Source organism: Vespa crabro, chromosome 1 (assembly GCF_910589235.1).
Source record: "Vespa crabro chromosome 1, iyVesCrab1.2, whole genome shotgun sequence".
NCBI lineage: Eukaryota > Metazoa > Arthropoda > Insecta > Hymenoptera > Vespidae > Vespa > Vespa crabro.
This window is the reverse complement of record NC_060955.1, coordinates 15,350,863-15,366,976: the sequence shown is the minus strand read 5'-3', so window position 1 is coordinate 15,366,976 and position 16,114 is coordinate 15,350,863. Positions and strand designations below refer to the sequence as shown.

Below are 16,114 nucleotides of genomic sequence, written 5' to 3'. Positions count from 1 at the left end.
AATCACAAAAGAATTAAAGATTGAAATTATTGGATTAATATCCGGAATACTTTGAATATTTTATACCACTGCTTTTAGCGCTCCGCAATAACACACTCGTATGGAAAGAGAGAGAGAGAGGGAGAGAAAGAGGAAGAGAGAGAGAGGGAGAGAGAGAGACAGAGAGCAATAAAAAGTATTTTGTTGGTAAAAAAAAAATAAAAAAAATGATGCCATTTACACGTATTCGCTGACGAAAACTTTTATATGTTTTAAATAAATGTAATCGACATTGACTCTTCTACACTTCACACTCTCACATAATGAGCCCAATTTTTACAATTTTCATAATAATTGTCTACTGTTATCCCGAAGTACTTCGCTAAACGAATATACTTTTTTCCATTTTATTTAATCTTTCGATTTTCTTTACTATACAATGCAGTAAATATATAAATCATAGCAGCGAAATATTTTATTGTAGCATCTGGTAAGGTTTAAAACGAACTCGTAATCAGAGTTAAAAATTCAATATAACATTCATTCAATTCTTTATTGTAAATGTTAAGATCAACGACGATAATTTTATTATGCGACAGAAATAACAATATTTTAACAGTGTAACGACTTATCTACTCTCGCTTATATATATAAAACTCGAGAGCAACTATTTCGTCACGATGATAGTTCTCCACCTTCGATAGTCTGACATGACAAAAAGTAATGTTAACAATTGATCTATTCATTATCATATATATAATATATCGCAGAATACATGAAAAATTCGAAGTATTCATTAACAGAGTAGGCACTTGTATCATAACGAATCGATCGATGTTCAAAGCAATATCAAGTAGTTTTTTCGATCGTATCATTAAAAGAAAATTCTTACAACCAAAAATAATTTACTTGATTACCGTTTCACGCATATCATTTGTTAAGAGTGAAGACTGTATTGTCTCTTTATTTCATGTTTTGTTGTTTAAAAATGTAAAGATAATATGATACACAGATTTGAATAACATGTAAGACGAGAAACAATAAATATTACTTCTTGTACTCTAACCATAGTTGTAATCAGTTATAACCAGTTTAACAGGTACTGAAAACAATTTTGCATGTGAGGAAGCATTAGACCATATAGAAACATTTCCTATTATATAATAATGTAATATTACATTAAAAATATAACGTTTCTAAGCTGCGTTAGTATTGTCATATAAATATTTTTGATAATAATTTAATTGATTTTCGTGTTTTTAATAAAATGTTAAAAATTTGCGTAATTATTTAATTTTGTACCACAGATGTATGCGTTATTTGTATATGTATGACAGTAGTACAGTTGCAATGTATACGATACATTAACGATACCAATCGTGAGTATAATTTCTTTTCTATAAGAATGCAATTGATATTCCATCGAAATCTATGAAAAATGTATTGTTAATTGCTGAGTATGTAATGGATGACAAATGATTTAATTGAAGACGAATAGAAATAAACGGAATATTTCCTGCTTTAGACGAAAATAAGATGATTTAATCGAATGTGATTCAACGACTAAAAAACTACGAATTCTGTATCATTAAGATGTATACTCATAATGCATATGTTTGACAAAAAATATTAAATTACATAAATTTAACAAGTGGTCGCACAAAGAAGAAAACAAATTATTGCATTATTAATTAATTATTGGTATTTACAATAGCGATCTGCAAATAATCGATAATTAGGAACTACGTGATACATTACTAATATCATCGTGTCACTCATGATCTCAAGTGGAAGTCCAATTATGTTAGGCGATACATCAAACAAAATATATCCTTTGATGTAATATTATTTCATAGCATTCAGACTTGACGAAAGTACGTTACCCTGCTCGAAAACTTTTATACAGATAATAAAAGAACGATTGACTCTTCGTAAAATATAGAAATTATTTTTTTTTAATTTGTATTTTCCTGATCCCTTCTATATTTTAAAATAGCTTGCCATATCCTTAGTTCGACGCCGCCCCTATATGTATAATATAGAACTATATTAAACTTTTTTATAAATAAATTTTATATATTTAAAAATATAATAGAATTACCTTAAATTGAGTCTTCGAATATCATCCCTCGTAAGATAATTTAAAACGTCTTCCAAAGTATATTCCTCATACATAAACTATAATATATATAGTAATAATTACAAATAGATTATAACCAATTAATTTTTTAATATGAAAGATATAAACAATATTTACCCTATCGATCGAAACTTCATCTATTTGAAGATCTTGTAACCAATTTATAAGTGCTCCATCTTTGTATGAAGGATCTGTAGGATTTGTATTTTCTATTTGTAATAAGTCTGATTGATTAGTCCCGTTTTTACAACCAGATATAGTAGAATTATAACTGCACAAAAGATATAACATAAAGTTTCTTTCTTTCTCTATAAAAATTATTATAATAATTTTATTAAAAAAGTCAAACTATATCTAAGAATGCTTACCCTGATTCTTGTCTTAAAGCTTTTCTATTAATATTTTCACAAAGATGAGTCAATGTATTCATTTGTGCTCTTTGTTCTTCTAAAGCTTGCTGTAATAATACTTGGTATGATTTCTGACAATCTAACAATTCTTGCAATAACTTCATGTTTTCCATTTTTAAAGTGCCCATTTGATCATGATATTCTTTCCAATACTTGTTATCAACAGAATCTGCTATCTTCTGAGACTTTATAGAATTAACTGTCGAAACACCAGATGTAGAACCTTCTTCAGGACCTTGACCACCAGGTTGAACGCGCTCTTGTCCCAATAAATTTGCTCCAAGTTCTATAAAATTAAATTCAGAAAAATTCGTTTAAAATTAATATATTTGTTAGCTCTTCTTGATAAGAAGAACTTGTAGTACTATTTTCAAGATTCTTGCTATTAGGAATTATTTTTCTATAAGATATTTCTAGAATTTTCATTAATATACTAACATTCGATTTTACATATTCAATTTTATGATCTAAAGTCATATACACGACTGCAAATGTACATGTATGTGTGAAAGTAAAGAAGAAAAACTCACCAGGCGACAATACTGTAATAGCTGCTTGAACGGCATTTCTTACTAAGTTATCCAATGCAAACATCCAATGTGGTTTAATGCTATGCATTCTTAAAACTTCATTCACTGCTGTTTGAAACAAGTAAATAGCCAGTTGAAGATGGTTAATCGCAGTTGAATCAAAATCTAATTCTTCTTTCAATGTGCGTATAGCTGTTATGATCACTTCTTGATTTTGTTCAGAAATATAGTCCTTTAATCCACGCATCAATAATATCAAATGATTCTAAAAATAATTTGATATTAGTATTTATTATAATCTGTATTTATCATAATCTAGAAATATATATTGTATAATTACCATGCGTAAAACAGTTTGGCCTACATCCTGATGTATACCTCTCATCCAAACTTCACAAATTTTTGTTTCATCTTGACTAAGAACCCTTGTCAGTGTCATTCTTCTCTGACTATCTTTTTTTAATAGATAAAAGCCTTCTTGTTCTTCACCAGATTTATGTCCTGATTGTCCTGCAATGAATCGGACATTTATTCAGCTATTTTATTAACAAATTAAAAATTTTATATATGTGCATGCATGTACTTACCTCCTAATTCAACTTCCGGTGATAATAATCCACCAGAAGAACTTCTTCTAGTTATAGAAGCTCCAGTTACATCACTTTCACTTGTTTCTATTGATGGTGTATTACCTATTGTGCTAAAGATAGAAACAAGTAAACTATTATATTTATATATTATTCCCTATAGAATACACAAGTATATATTGTATACAACTATCTATTAAAATACTTATTTCAACATACATATATATTCTATTAATATATAATTTCTACTTATTTAATCACATAGATAAAATTAACATTATGGAAACAATTACTATAATTTATTTGTACCACACACCCCTGCTTAAATTTTTATATGTAAATGTTTGATAAAGCAATATCATTCACCACATGTAAGTTCAGCAATAAAAAGCATCACATGAATTTCTGCAGGAATTGTTTAGGAAAACATTATTATCTATAATAATGTGATACAAGGAAGTGAAAAATTTAAGAACATAATTGTCTATTCATACTGTTGTAAATAATGTGTAAACGTTTTTATCATAATATAAAGAATCAATAAATTTTATAATGTGTATATTCACATTACATCAATAATTTTCAATAAAGGTATCATACCTGTTAAAAGAAAGAGTTGCAGATGGCATGCTGATGGGAGACAGAAGGTGAGCTGGACTGCGCTCTCTCAATGGGCTTGACTTGGTTAGCCCTCCACTACATGCAATTCTTAATTATTAAATATTATATATAATAATATTTTGTTAATTATATACCAATTATAATTTGATCCAATAAACCTGATATCTTTGATAATATTATTGTTATATAAAATAGATCATTTTAGTAATGTTAATTATACCATTACTTTATAAAAAAAATATAAATATTAAATAAACAAATTAAATTTTATAAATGCTTTTTCTATATATGTAAATATGTATTTATGTATCTACAAGATATTTATATATTTTATAATATTACAAGATTGTATACAATGTATGTATTCTTGTGTTCTATCATAAATAGATAATTATATCTCTAAGACATGAATATCTAAGCTTATGGGACTACATATAATATTTAAAAGCAGCTATCAACTATCGACAATATCACAATGAAAATGTTGGCTTCAAAGCTTCATATATATCAATTTCAAGCATTGAATGAATGTAAAATGTAATGACTCAAATATAAATTACTCTCAAGCTCCCAAAAAAATAATATTTGATAATTATAAATATCAACAGTACCTGTCATCTGATTGTGATGTTTGCATTGGAACTGCAGTTACAATATGATTGTTGTTTGTTTTGTCACACTTCCCTAAACGATCGATTCTATCCGCAGGAACAGATATACTTCTACTAAAGTCTGGTGGTGCTGCTAATCTACTAGTTTTCTTTTTCCTATAAATATTAAATATAAAGTGAGTATTGTGTGTAATATTAATATTTAAGTATATTATTAAATAATTATTCAATAAATATAAAATGTCGCACTCATTTAAAAATGGATCTTCCAACAATTCGGCAGCAGTTGCTCTCACATCAGGATTTGGTTCAAAACATCTTAATATAAAACTTTTGGCTCTCTCAGATAATTCAGACGGTATTTCAGGATGTATTTTATAATATCCAACCTATAAGAGTAATGAAAATATTTGATTATTATTAAATTTTTTATAGGATATATCTTTTACTTACTTTGAATACAGCTGCTTGAGGAGAACCCAATTCGATAAATGGTGGCTTTCCTGTTGCCATTTCAACTATAGTACAGCCCAGAGACCAAATATCAGCCTAATGTCACAATTTATGTTAAAAAATTGTAATATATATTATATTATATAGAAATATATTTATACTTACAGGTGCACCGTAACCACGTTGACCTTTGTCAATAACTTCTGGTGCCATGTATTGTAAAGTTCCAGTGAATGTTTCAGTACTTGGACAAAGACCAGCCAAACGTTTAGACATACCAAAGTCTGAAATCTTAACTACTCCACTGTAAGTATTAACTAACACGTTATCACCTAAAAATGAAAACCAGGAATATGTATTGATGTATAAATAAGTATTAAATATTTGTCAAAGATCATATATATTCGATTGACTATATACCTTTAATATCTCTGTGAACTATTTTTTGATCATGTAAATATTTAAGTCCTTCTAAAATCTGTTTAGTGTAATATGATATTGTTGACTCATTTTCTTTTAATGGACCCCATTTAGAGCGTAGTAAAGCAGATAGACTTCCTAAATAGAAAAAAGATAATTGTATAAAAAAAAATATATATATATATATATATATATATATATGTATGTATGTATGTGTGCGCGTGCATGCATGAGTGTAAGAGACATATATCTTTTTATATGAAAATTTCTAATACTCACCTCCTGGGACCTGTTCCATAAAAATTTTGAAGTATCCGTCCTCACTTACCGATCCTAAATACTGAACGATATTTCTATGTCTTAACTGACTATGTAATTTAATTTCTTCGTGTAAAGGCTGAACATCTCCCAAATTCCGTTCCCGAATTTCTTTTACTGCAATGCGCACTTGGGTATTCAAATCACGAGCTGCGTACACAACACCATATGTTCCTTTTCCAAGTACTATTCTTTTATTTTGATCATCTAGTTCATATTCAAACTAAAAATATAAATACATATATATATATGTATTTATATATATATATATATATATATATATATATATATATATATATATCTTAGATTATATATAATGGATTTTTAATTGACTAATGTTATTTTTATTTACTATAAATTTACTGACCTTCATACGATCATCGGTCATGTAAGCATCTAAATCTGTAACCATACCTTCTTGATCTCTAGTCATTTCTAAGACCAAATCATAAAATCTTTGCCTACATTGTACAGATGGCAAATACATTTGGAAATCGTCAGAATTTTGATGAACGTATAGAAAGAGACATCTCTCATCTCTCTTATATAAACTCACACTTCGAATCATATTTGCAGTAAACAACCAATCATGTACTTGTTTACAGTTATTTTTCATGTTATCCAAACATAAATTCCATATTTGGATCGATTTTTCTTCCGCACCAAGATTGACATTCACATAACTTGGCATTAAAATTTTTGTTGGCTCTAACACTAGAAGCTAAAACAAAAAATATATAAAACAATACATTTTCAATAAATAGTTTAAAATAAAAAATTTATTAATAAAAATTAATCTAAGGACCTGCACAGAAAAGCATTTTATATTATTCTTACTTTGACCAAAAATGTACAGAAGCAAGCTGGTTTCGTAATGCAATACTATAAGCCATAGTCTTCCAAATTGAAAACTGGATCCTTTGTAGAACGATTCCATTTATCAACTTACTGGAAACCGTATACTATCTCCAACTTCCGGTTTTGTGGCTTCCACAAAGTAGTCCATCCAGAAACTAAATATTTGCTCCTCAGGTGAAACTTCAGCCTCTTCATTTTTTTTGCGAAATCTATCTATCAAGGATATGTTGCCTATAGTTGACTTCAGGTACCTATAACAAAATTGCTTTCATGTAGAAAATTCATAATTTTTATAAAAAAAATTATTAAAAAATGTATTAAAATATCCATTAAAATAAAAAAAATATATTAAATGTATTAATGTAAAAAAATGTATTAAAGTATTAAAAAAAAAGTATTAAAAAATATTAAAGTATTTGTTATACATACCAGTTGGGTGGTTTCAGTTTGAACATACATTCAGCAGCTTGAATAGCCTTTGAGTAATCTTCTGCTAACACACTAATCTCAAAAAAAGTTGCAACATCCCAATAATCTTTTAAACTTGACAGGCTGCCCTTTTTTCCAATTAAGTTATTTAATACCATTCCTATATGTTGTAATTCTTCACTTTTTGAAAATTCATTTCCTGCTATAACTAACAGTGTAGCAAGATTTATACCGGCATATTCGTTTGGTTGAACCTAATGATCAAAAATTATAATCATGCTGAATATTATGATGCTCAATGTAATTTATAATTACTTATGTTGTTACATGCATATTGTTGTATATATAATGTTCAACAGCCATTGAATCAACTTGGAAAAATAGATTTGAAATCAAAACAACAAACGAAAATATTGATACCATAAGCTAAGAAATTGATAATTAATTTTTCTATTTGTATAAATAATAAGGGTGCAGACAATCACAGATATAAAAGAATTTTCATAATCAATAATAGTAATATAAAGGAAAAAATAAATGATAATAAACTTATATCATATAGAAACATAAGTATGAGTATAAAATAAAGAAAAAGCTTACAGAATAATAAATATGTTCAAATACATTTTAATACTTCTATATAATACTTGTATATATCATTATTATTTTGAATTATTTGAATTCCACCCACCTTAACTCATGTTTGTTTGTCAAAAATATAATCAATATTTCTAAATATTAAGAGCTTATAATATGGTAATATTCACATATCTAATCATATAGTACAAGTTCATCATAATCACATTATTTTATATTGGCTTGACTCCTACAAAAAGTTAGCATTGTTATATTTCTTCACAGTATAGATTTCCATATACAAAAGTTAATGTAGAGTCTAATTATTTCTTGGCCACTTATATGTACCTCAGGAATTATCAATTTCTTGTAATATTTTTAACATTTTTATCATTTTAATCTTATAATTTCATCATTTCGAAGCAATGCATTGGCTGAAGAATACCATATGTATAGACATATATATATATAAATATTACCTCAAAACCTTTTCTATACCAATGAATAGCATTTCTTAAACTTTCTTGATCCGTATGTCTACTTTCAACAAATTTATCCTTATATATCCTTCCACACAAGCACAGCATGTCTGGTACATGATTTTCTTTCTTTTCTAATGCCTTTTCAATAACTTTCAAAGCTCTTTCCCTATCTCCTTCTTTATTTCGTCTGTTTAGTGCAAAAGCATATAAGTAACGAATAGCAGGGGTATTTATATAATTTTTATGTGTAGGAATAGTTTTTAAATCATCTACTAATTGTACCATTGCATCATAACCCTAGAACAAATATATTATAAGTTTAAATATATTATCATTTTTTATCATATTACACTACATGTACAAATTACCTGTATCTCTCGAAATGAAATGAGTACATTAAGCACTACTTCTCCAGAAAGAACATTGGGATCATCCAAGCGCTTACGCATGTTGTTCAATGCTCTAGAGAGTTCTTCTCCTGAATAGGTTTCACGTGCTTTACGTAAATCTGCTAAGAATTTTTCTTTCATATGAGCTCTAAAAACATCAAACATGATGATAATAATATTAATAAAAAGTACAATTATTATTCATTTGTGTTAAAGATGTGCAATTATATTTGATTGCATAAAGAACTACATTTAAATTAAAAAACAATTTAATACTTCAAGTAATACAAAGATTATTCAGTTTAACGTGATACATACTTTAATAAAGATTGTGAGAAAAAGATAAGATAAGAATGACAACAAAATTCTTTTTGTCTGTGATGTAATTACTTATGAATGCATATTAGCTTTTGTATTACAGATGGCAACAATTTATATAAAGTTTTATAAATATTTTATTTTATAAATATTTTATTTTTACATATTACTATAAAACTTACTTGGATTGTACTTCAACATCTTGAAATAATTTCTTTAATTTTAGTGTAAGGTGTTGTTTTGGATCTACGGATTCTTCGCCTGTAATTCTACTAGTTGCTGGGCAAGTAGCAACACAAGAACCACACTCTATTACACGATATGACACGAATGTGTAACTACCACATGATAACTGTAAGAATTATTTCATTTATATTAGTTATCTTATATACTATAATAAAATATATTAAAGCATTACTTTGGATGTATGCATGTTTCTTTAATGCAACCTGTCACTGTCACAATTTAATTTGATAGGATATGATATACTTGGTAAGATATAATTTCCTATTATACTACAAATATAATTTCTGAATTTTAATAATTATTTTACTACAAATATAAATATAAATTGCATTATAGAACGAAAAATATAGAGCAATTTTGATTAGCGTGCACTGTCAGTAAGCACCATGGTAACTGCTATATTAAAAGCATGAACTCATATTTTTCAACTCCATATATAGTAAAACTACATATATAGTATATGATAAGATTATTCATACACTGATTCTATCGAAACGAATATTACTCGTCTATTTGTTAATTTAATTCAAATATTTTAAATAAACTTTTATGATATTGAAATTTCTTATGTGGTACAATAAATCCTATGAAAGATATTTGAATATCGGTGATAGTAACTGACAATTATTAAATGACAAAATGATAATAATATTTATTAATTATTTAATTATTAATAATTCAACACGAAATTAATGAACTTGAATATAATCCGTTAAAATGTAGATACGAGAATGACAAAGTATGAGACTTATAAAGATAATAAGACATATCGCATTTACCGCATGTGCCGCATGCGCGCCAATCATCATGATCTCAAATAGGTTTTATCATAATATATATTTGTCTAACACTTGTACTATTGCCATTAGTAGATAAAATGACATAAATGATATTTATAATTCATACTTAATAACTTCGCCTAAGAAATTTAATAAAAGAAAATAATCATTCAAAATTTTAATTAATTTATATAAAACTAAAAATACTTTAAAAGAGAATATAACCTATTAAAAAATATAATTAACTAAATTTCGTAATGTGTAATAAGTATTTAATCAAGATATAGTAGGTTCGTTTCATAGAACATGGCTATTTATAAGACCTTTAATTAAGATCATTGCTTCAGTGTGTCTATTATAGTTCTGATAAATGGACAAGGTTATTAATTGATCATTAAACTTCCTATTGACACCTATACCTCTATGTTAAGAGAGTTTAAAACTTTTAAGTACTCTAAATACCTCTTAATAGAATTTGTTATTTGTTTTTTCATTTTATATTTATTAATAGTTACAAAAAAATGTTTATTGAACGCATATTGATCTAGTGTATAATTTTTATATATTGGACTTTATGATATATATTTTGTAATTGTTATTAAAGCATACATACCTTAAGTCTAATTGTAGCTTCAGTATCTACATCGTTATGAAGCAAGATATTTTCTTTCATACCAAAGCTTTCCCTGACACCCAGATGATAAAATAGTGCAGATTGTTGTAACTGAATGCTTAAATCAACCACAGCTACATCTGCATTATAAAATGTATCCAAAACATTTGTTTCTCCAAAATCAAGCTTTTCAAACTGCAATGAAAACAGGTTTTAAATTATATAACATAACAAATATGCTTATATTACTTGACGTACCTGTATATGATGCATGTTTGCATTCACTAAATGACATGCTTGTTTTACTTCTTCTAAAGCTCTTTTTCGTTGTGCAAGATGCTCTGGTTGTTGTAGATCTAATACACATGCTACATCCATTCTAGGCCTTCCTGATACTGTAGTATGTCCAGAAACATCGCTTTGTGTTCCAATACTATCTGTACTGGATATACCATCTACTATTCCAACTATACAAAAATAATATTTATCATACATACGTTATATCTTTAAATAATATGTAATGTAATTTTCATGAAACATTATTATAAAATATATTTTTTAATACCTGGTACATCTATAGTATCTCCACAAGTGGACGGCATATTAACTATATACTTGTTATGACCGTCACTCTGTAAAGGCAGTTTTCTTCAAATTTATAAGTCACAAATCTTGTTGATTAATTTACTTGTACTTTTCTCTGGACATTAAGAAAAATATATTTAAATCAATTACCGTAATCAATGATATAGTACATATATATAAAATTATATATACTCCAACATACAAATATAAAATAAATTTTTATTTAAACTTTACAAAACTGCTCTTATACATGAAATATTCTTTAAAATGAATATAATAAAATAGAAAATAGTTTATGGTATGGATTATCAAAAATTATAAATTACAGAAGCAAAAATATTTGATGACAGTCGCATTTGCTTTAGGATCGTCTGTATAATAAATTACTTTGAAAAGCTGCTAAATGAATCTTCACTAATTAAACAACTGCGGTAAATGGAGTGATTTAATTTGTAAAGGGTTAAAAAACAATACCTTTTATGGCGTACATTATAAAAAATCTCTATCTGTTTCTTCTAGAACACACAAATCCGGGCTCGAGGTCGCGCACAAGTACAACCTACTGCAAGAAGTTTCTTTTCCTTCACACAGATGGTGCATACATAGTTCTTTATATCTTTCTCTCTCACTTTACTAATTCAAAAATAGAAACACTACGAGATATAATGGATTAAACAGAAATGAACATTTTATTTTAATCTGTAGCTATATTAGTCAAAGTAATTATTAAAAATTTTCCATTCATTCATAAAATTTTTCATGAACTGGTCAAGTTTAATTTTCTATTTAAATAACTGAGAGTAAAACTACAAAATATGTTAGAGAAAAATTTCAAACTTTTAAAGCATTTATCGATCATTGTCTTTATCGAGTGAAATGAGTTCTCAAAGAATGTAAGAAATGCAGAGAAAGTCTTTAACGTTATTATTAGGGTAGTATAAAGTCAATAGGAGGATAAAAGACTATATATGTTCCTTTATATGCAATGAAAAATCTCGGATGAAAACAGTGCATGTTTCCCCATTGCATTGTAAAATTCTTTTGTCGATCGACTAAAGTCGACAAGTGAACAGGAGAGTATGTTAAGTTACATTTCAATATCAAACAATGACACATATATGTATGTAAGAATATATAGTTTAGGGAGACCGGAAAGTAATGTCTTTTCTGCGCATGTCGATATTTGATTGTTAAAAATTATTAAAAATTGTTAAAAATTGTTAAAAATTTATTTGTTTGAATTTAATTTAAAAAAATGACATTACTTTCCGGTCTCCCTAATATAAATGAATGTATTCTATGAATTTATATTGTATTGTAAAATATAAAAAATTAGCCGGGCTTTATATAATTAATTGCACGTTTACTAATCAGATATATTATATCTAATTAGTAATATATTATACCATATGTATAATATATTACTAATATAGTATATATTATACATATGGTGTTTATACATATTTTAACCATCTTTAAATTAATGCAAAATATTATGTAAAAGTATGAGAATAGATTGAATAAGATTACAAAACACGATAAGCATCATTGATTCCATAATTTTATATTTCTACGCGTAATAAAAACGCGTCAATTAAATTATTAATTCAATAATTTTAATGAAATAGTAATATTATGTGTAATGGCAAATATTCGTTAAATATGTTCATATTTTAAATTAGAATTAGTCACAAACTTAACATAAACAATTCAATATTCGAATTTCACTTGACATTCTTTCATTATGTCATAGTACTTCATCTCGTAAATGTCGTAGTCGTCCAAGTAAGTTACCAATTTTCTTGAATTCGTTCTCTTTCAGAATTTTCTATATATTTCATATTTGTTGGTAGATATCTCTGTAAGCAGTACTTCCATATGGTCAGATCTGGACCATCCTTATTCAGTGTAATAATTTTTTTATATTGGGTTTACCAATAAGTAATGTTAACATTTTAAATAAGAAAAACACTGAATAAAATGTGATTTTTATTTAGATATAAAATACAATACAATGTAAGTACTACCGAACTAATTAGCTCCATTTACGTAATATGAAATTATTTAGTTTTCAACCGATATTTAATTTATCAGAAGAAATTTTATTCTGTTATACATATATGTATGATCATTTAATTAATTATGACATATAATATATAGATTTTTCTATCTCTAATTTTGTATTAATATCTGTCATATAAAAGTCTAGAAGAAAGTATATTATAGCATACAAAAATTATTCTCTGGATTTTTATATGCAGCAAATTTTAATGTAACTTTATCATTGCTTAGATAAAATAAATAATAAATAGGTAATTTTCATTGCTATTCACATATAGAACTTTCTGTATCCAGTTTTAAATCAGTATTTTCTAAATGTTTCTCCATCCAAATATCAAATTTTTGACTTAGATCTTCTGACATGTAATTTTTCCAATCACCAATTTTGCCTTTCCTTATAAATTTTACATTAGGATTATTTTCATCAAAACCCTTTTCTTTTAATATATGTTCTAAATTTACAGCAGGATTTGTCGTCATTTTAGAGAATTTTAAGTGTTCGCTAAGTTCAATAATTTGTTCATTTGTTATTGTTTTGTTAAGAAATTTTGCTGTTTTTTTAATTATGTCAGCTTGATCCTGAAAAATGCAATTATAGTTAACACATTTTAGAAACACATATAATATTATTATAATAAGTATTCTCATATGTAACCTTCTTCATATCTTCATATGTTAAAAACAAAATATTATCTTGTTTTCTAGCATTCCAGAAAGGAAGTACATGATTCCAGAATGGTCCCATTGGAACTTGAATACAAATTATCAAAAACATTATCATTAATTTATATATATATATATAATATTATATATATAATTTATATATATATATATATACACAGAGAGAGAGAGAGAGAGAGAGAGAGAATGTACACACTTTTTTCCACATGCCAGCATATTCTAAGTAAAAATAAAAAAATGTCTTAAATATAATGTCGTAAACATAGATTCAAAAATGCTATGTTAAAAAGTTATAACAAAACTACAAAATAACAATAGACTGGTTTTTGTTTGATGTAGTAAATGAATAAATTTATAATATTTATCTATTTTAGTTCCATTTCGAAGTTCTTATAAATACAAAACTGACATCTACCAAAAATTGAATTAATTATATTCAAAATTTTTTTGTCGATTTCCTTTTATTTTGGAGAACCATATTATTACAATGATTTCAAGTAGCAAATAGCTTGTGTAAACATATTAGATAATTACTGCTAATCTGTTCTTATATGTACTATATCGAACGAAAAACAATCTGATGTTATCTCATATTTCTGTTATAACTTTTTAATGTAGCATTTCTGAGACTATGTTTATATATTTTCTTCTCATTTTTATTTGTGAAATATGCTGGTATTATTAGTTAGAAAAAAGTAAGGACATTCTGTATATATTCTATAATAATGTATAACTTTTGTGTAATTAATACCATTGTCATTCACAAATAATTCCGCGAAATCTTCGAAGCTGCCTTTCATATTATGAAATACTTTACAGTAATGGTAAAAGCTCACACATGTATCTTTAGGATTTCGGCTTATATATATAATCTGAAAGATAATAAATTTTTATAAGCGTTACTTTAGTTCATAAACATAATTAAATGTATGTTTATACTTTTGGTTTTTTCAAGTGAATATCTGTAGGTAATAAATCCCAAGGTAGATGTGATTTAATATATCGAGGTCGTGATGCATTCACAACATTTTCTACTGAGTCACCTAATTTTGAAAACCAATCTACGTAATTTCCTGTAACCATGAGGGCGGATGCTCTAAAACATATCAGCTGTTATGCTTTTTTGTAATTGAATTATTTACATTTTATTAATATCCTTACTCTAGCAACGGACTACGTATCACCAAAAGAGTTTTCGTGGTTTTATAATCAAAATTATTTCCAATACACCATACCATTTCTTGTACCCAATGACTACCTATAATGTAAATATTACCAAATATACTAAATATTACTTAATTTTATTATATTACAATTTTATGATTTATAATTTATCTCAAAAATAAGTGAAAAATAAAAATTACCAGTTCGAGGATAAGAAACTACCCATATGTCATCTTCGTATATTTTCATATCTCTTATTTTTTTAGCAAAGAACGCATAATTAGGAGGTAATAAACAGTATCCTGGTTCTACTTTGAAAAAGCTGGATTTTACTCCAAACATATAATCCAATTTATCAGCAAAATTGCCTTCCATGGTTGAAAATATAATAGATTTTTTATTCACTATAATCATTTTATTTTGGTCAATGATAGTTACGCTAAACGATATAAGTAAAAAATAAAATTTGTTTATACTTACTTGTTCAAAATACTTTACAAACGTTTAGATTTTGCATAAGCTGTACACTTATATACAGTTAAGAGATATACTGATTTAAAAAAGGCTGTGTGAAGGAAATGTGCAAGTATGTCAAACCACTTTCGAAGCATTTTCATTCTACTATCTCCATAAATTTTTTTTTTATTTGAAAGTATCAATCGTTCTACTTTTTTACATTTTTATGGAATGATACAGTAATTAATCATTAATATATTTATTTATGTGTTCATGTTAATAAATAATTCTAGATTTGAATTATTTTATTTTAAAATAAAAAAATAATATAAAGATAGATAATAATAAAAATATAATAGGAAAATAATAAAAAGATAATCTAACGGAAAAGCAGGATGAATAAGATGT

General features: G+C 26.4%; 2 protein-coding genes across 4 annotated transcripts; both read right to left on the bottom strand.

Annotated features, from left to right (window-relative positions):
- Positions 1-513: 513 nt before the first annotated feature.
- Positions 514-11,942, bottom strand: LOC124432768 (mitogen-activated protein kinase kinase kinase 15). 3 transcript variants are annotated; one of them, XM_046981926.1, is made up of 24 exons: positions 11,819-11,942; positions 11,325-11,459; positions 11,018-11,226; positions 10,760-10,954; positions 9,304-9,473; positions 8,783-8,951; positions 8,412-8,711; positions 7,357-7,610; positions 7,019-7,178; positions 6,437-6,790; positions 6,031-6,292; positions 5,752-5,889; positions 5,497-5,663; positions 5,332-5,427; positions 5,128-5,267; positions 4,879-5,034; positions 4,247-4,354; positions 3,647-3,759; positions 3,400-3,569; positions 3,060-3,324; positions 2,488-2,815; positions 2,237-2,390; positions 2,081-2,157; positions 514-2,004 (listed from the first exon to the last, which is right to left on the bottom strand). In XM_046981926.1, the coding sequence occupies exons 2-24, from the start codon at positions 11,359-11,361 to the stop codon at positions 1,935-1,937; spliced, it is 4,092 nt and encodes a 1,363-aa protein (XP_046837882.1). In that variant the 5' UTR covers positions 11,362-11,459; positions 11,819-11,942; the 3' UTR covers positions 514-1,934. The 3 variants fall into 3 exon arrangements, with proteins under 3 accessions (XP_046837882.1, XP_046837892.1, XP_046837901.1); XM_046981936.1 differs by having other exon boundaries at positions 4,247-4,342; XM_046981945.1 differs by lacking the exon at positions 4,247-4,354.
- Positions 11,943-13,387: 1,445 nt separating this feature from the next.
- On the bottom strand, positions 13,388-15,962 carry LOC124432798 (luciferin sulfotransferase). The gene is made up of 7 exons (XM_046982037.1): positions 15,731-15,962; positions 15,451-15,654; positions 15,248-15,344; positions 15,026-15,182; positions 14,838-14,958; positions 14,061-14,155; positions 13,388-13,984 (listed from the first exon to the last, which is right to left on the bottom strand). Coding segments are annotated over exons 1-7 (990 nt in total). The 5' UTR covers positions 15,732-15,962; the 3' UTR covers positions 13,388-13,669.
- Between the last annotated feature and the right edge of the window lie 152 nt (positions 15,963-16,114).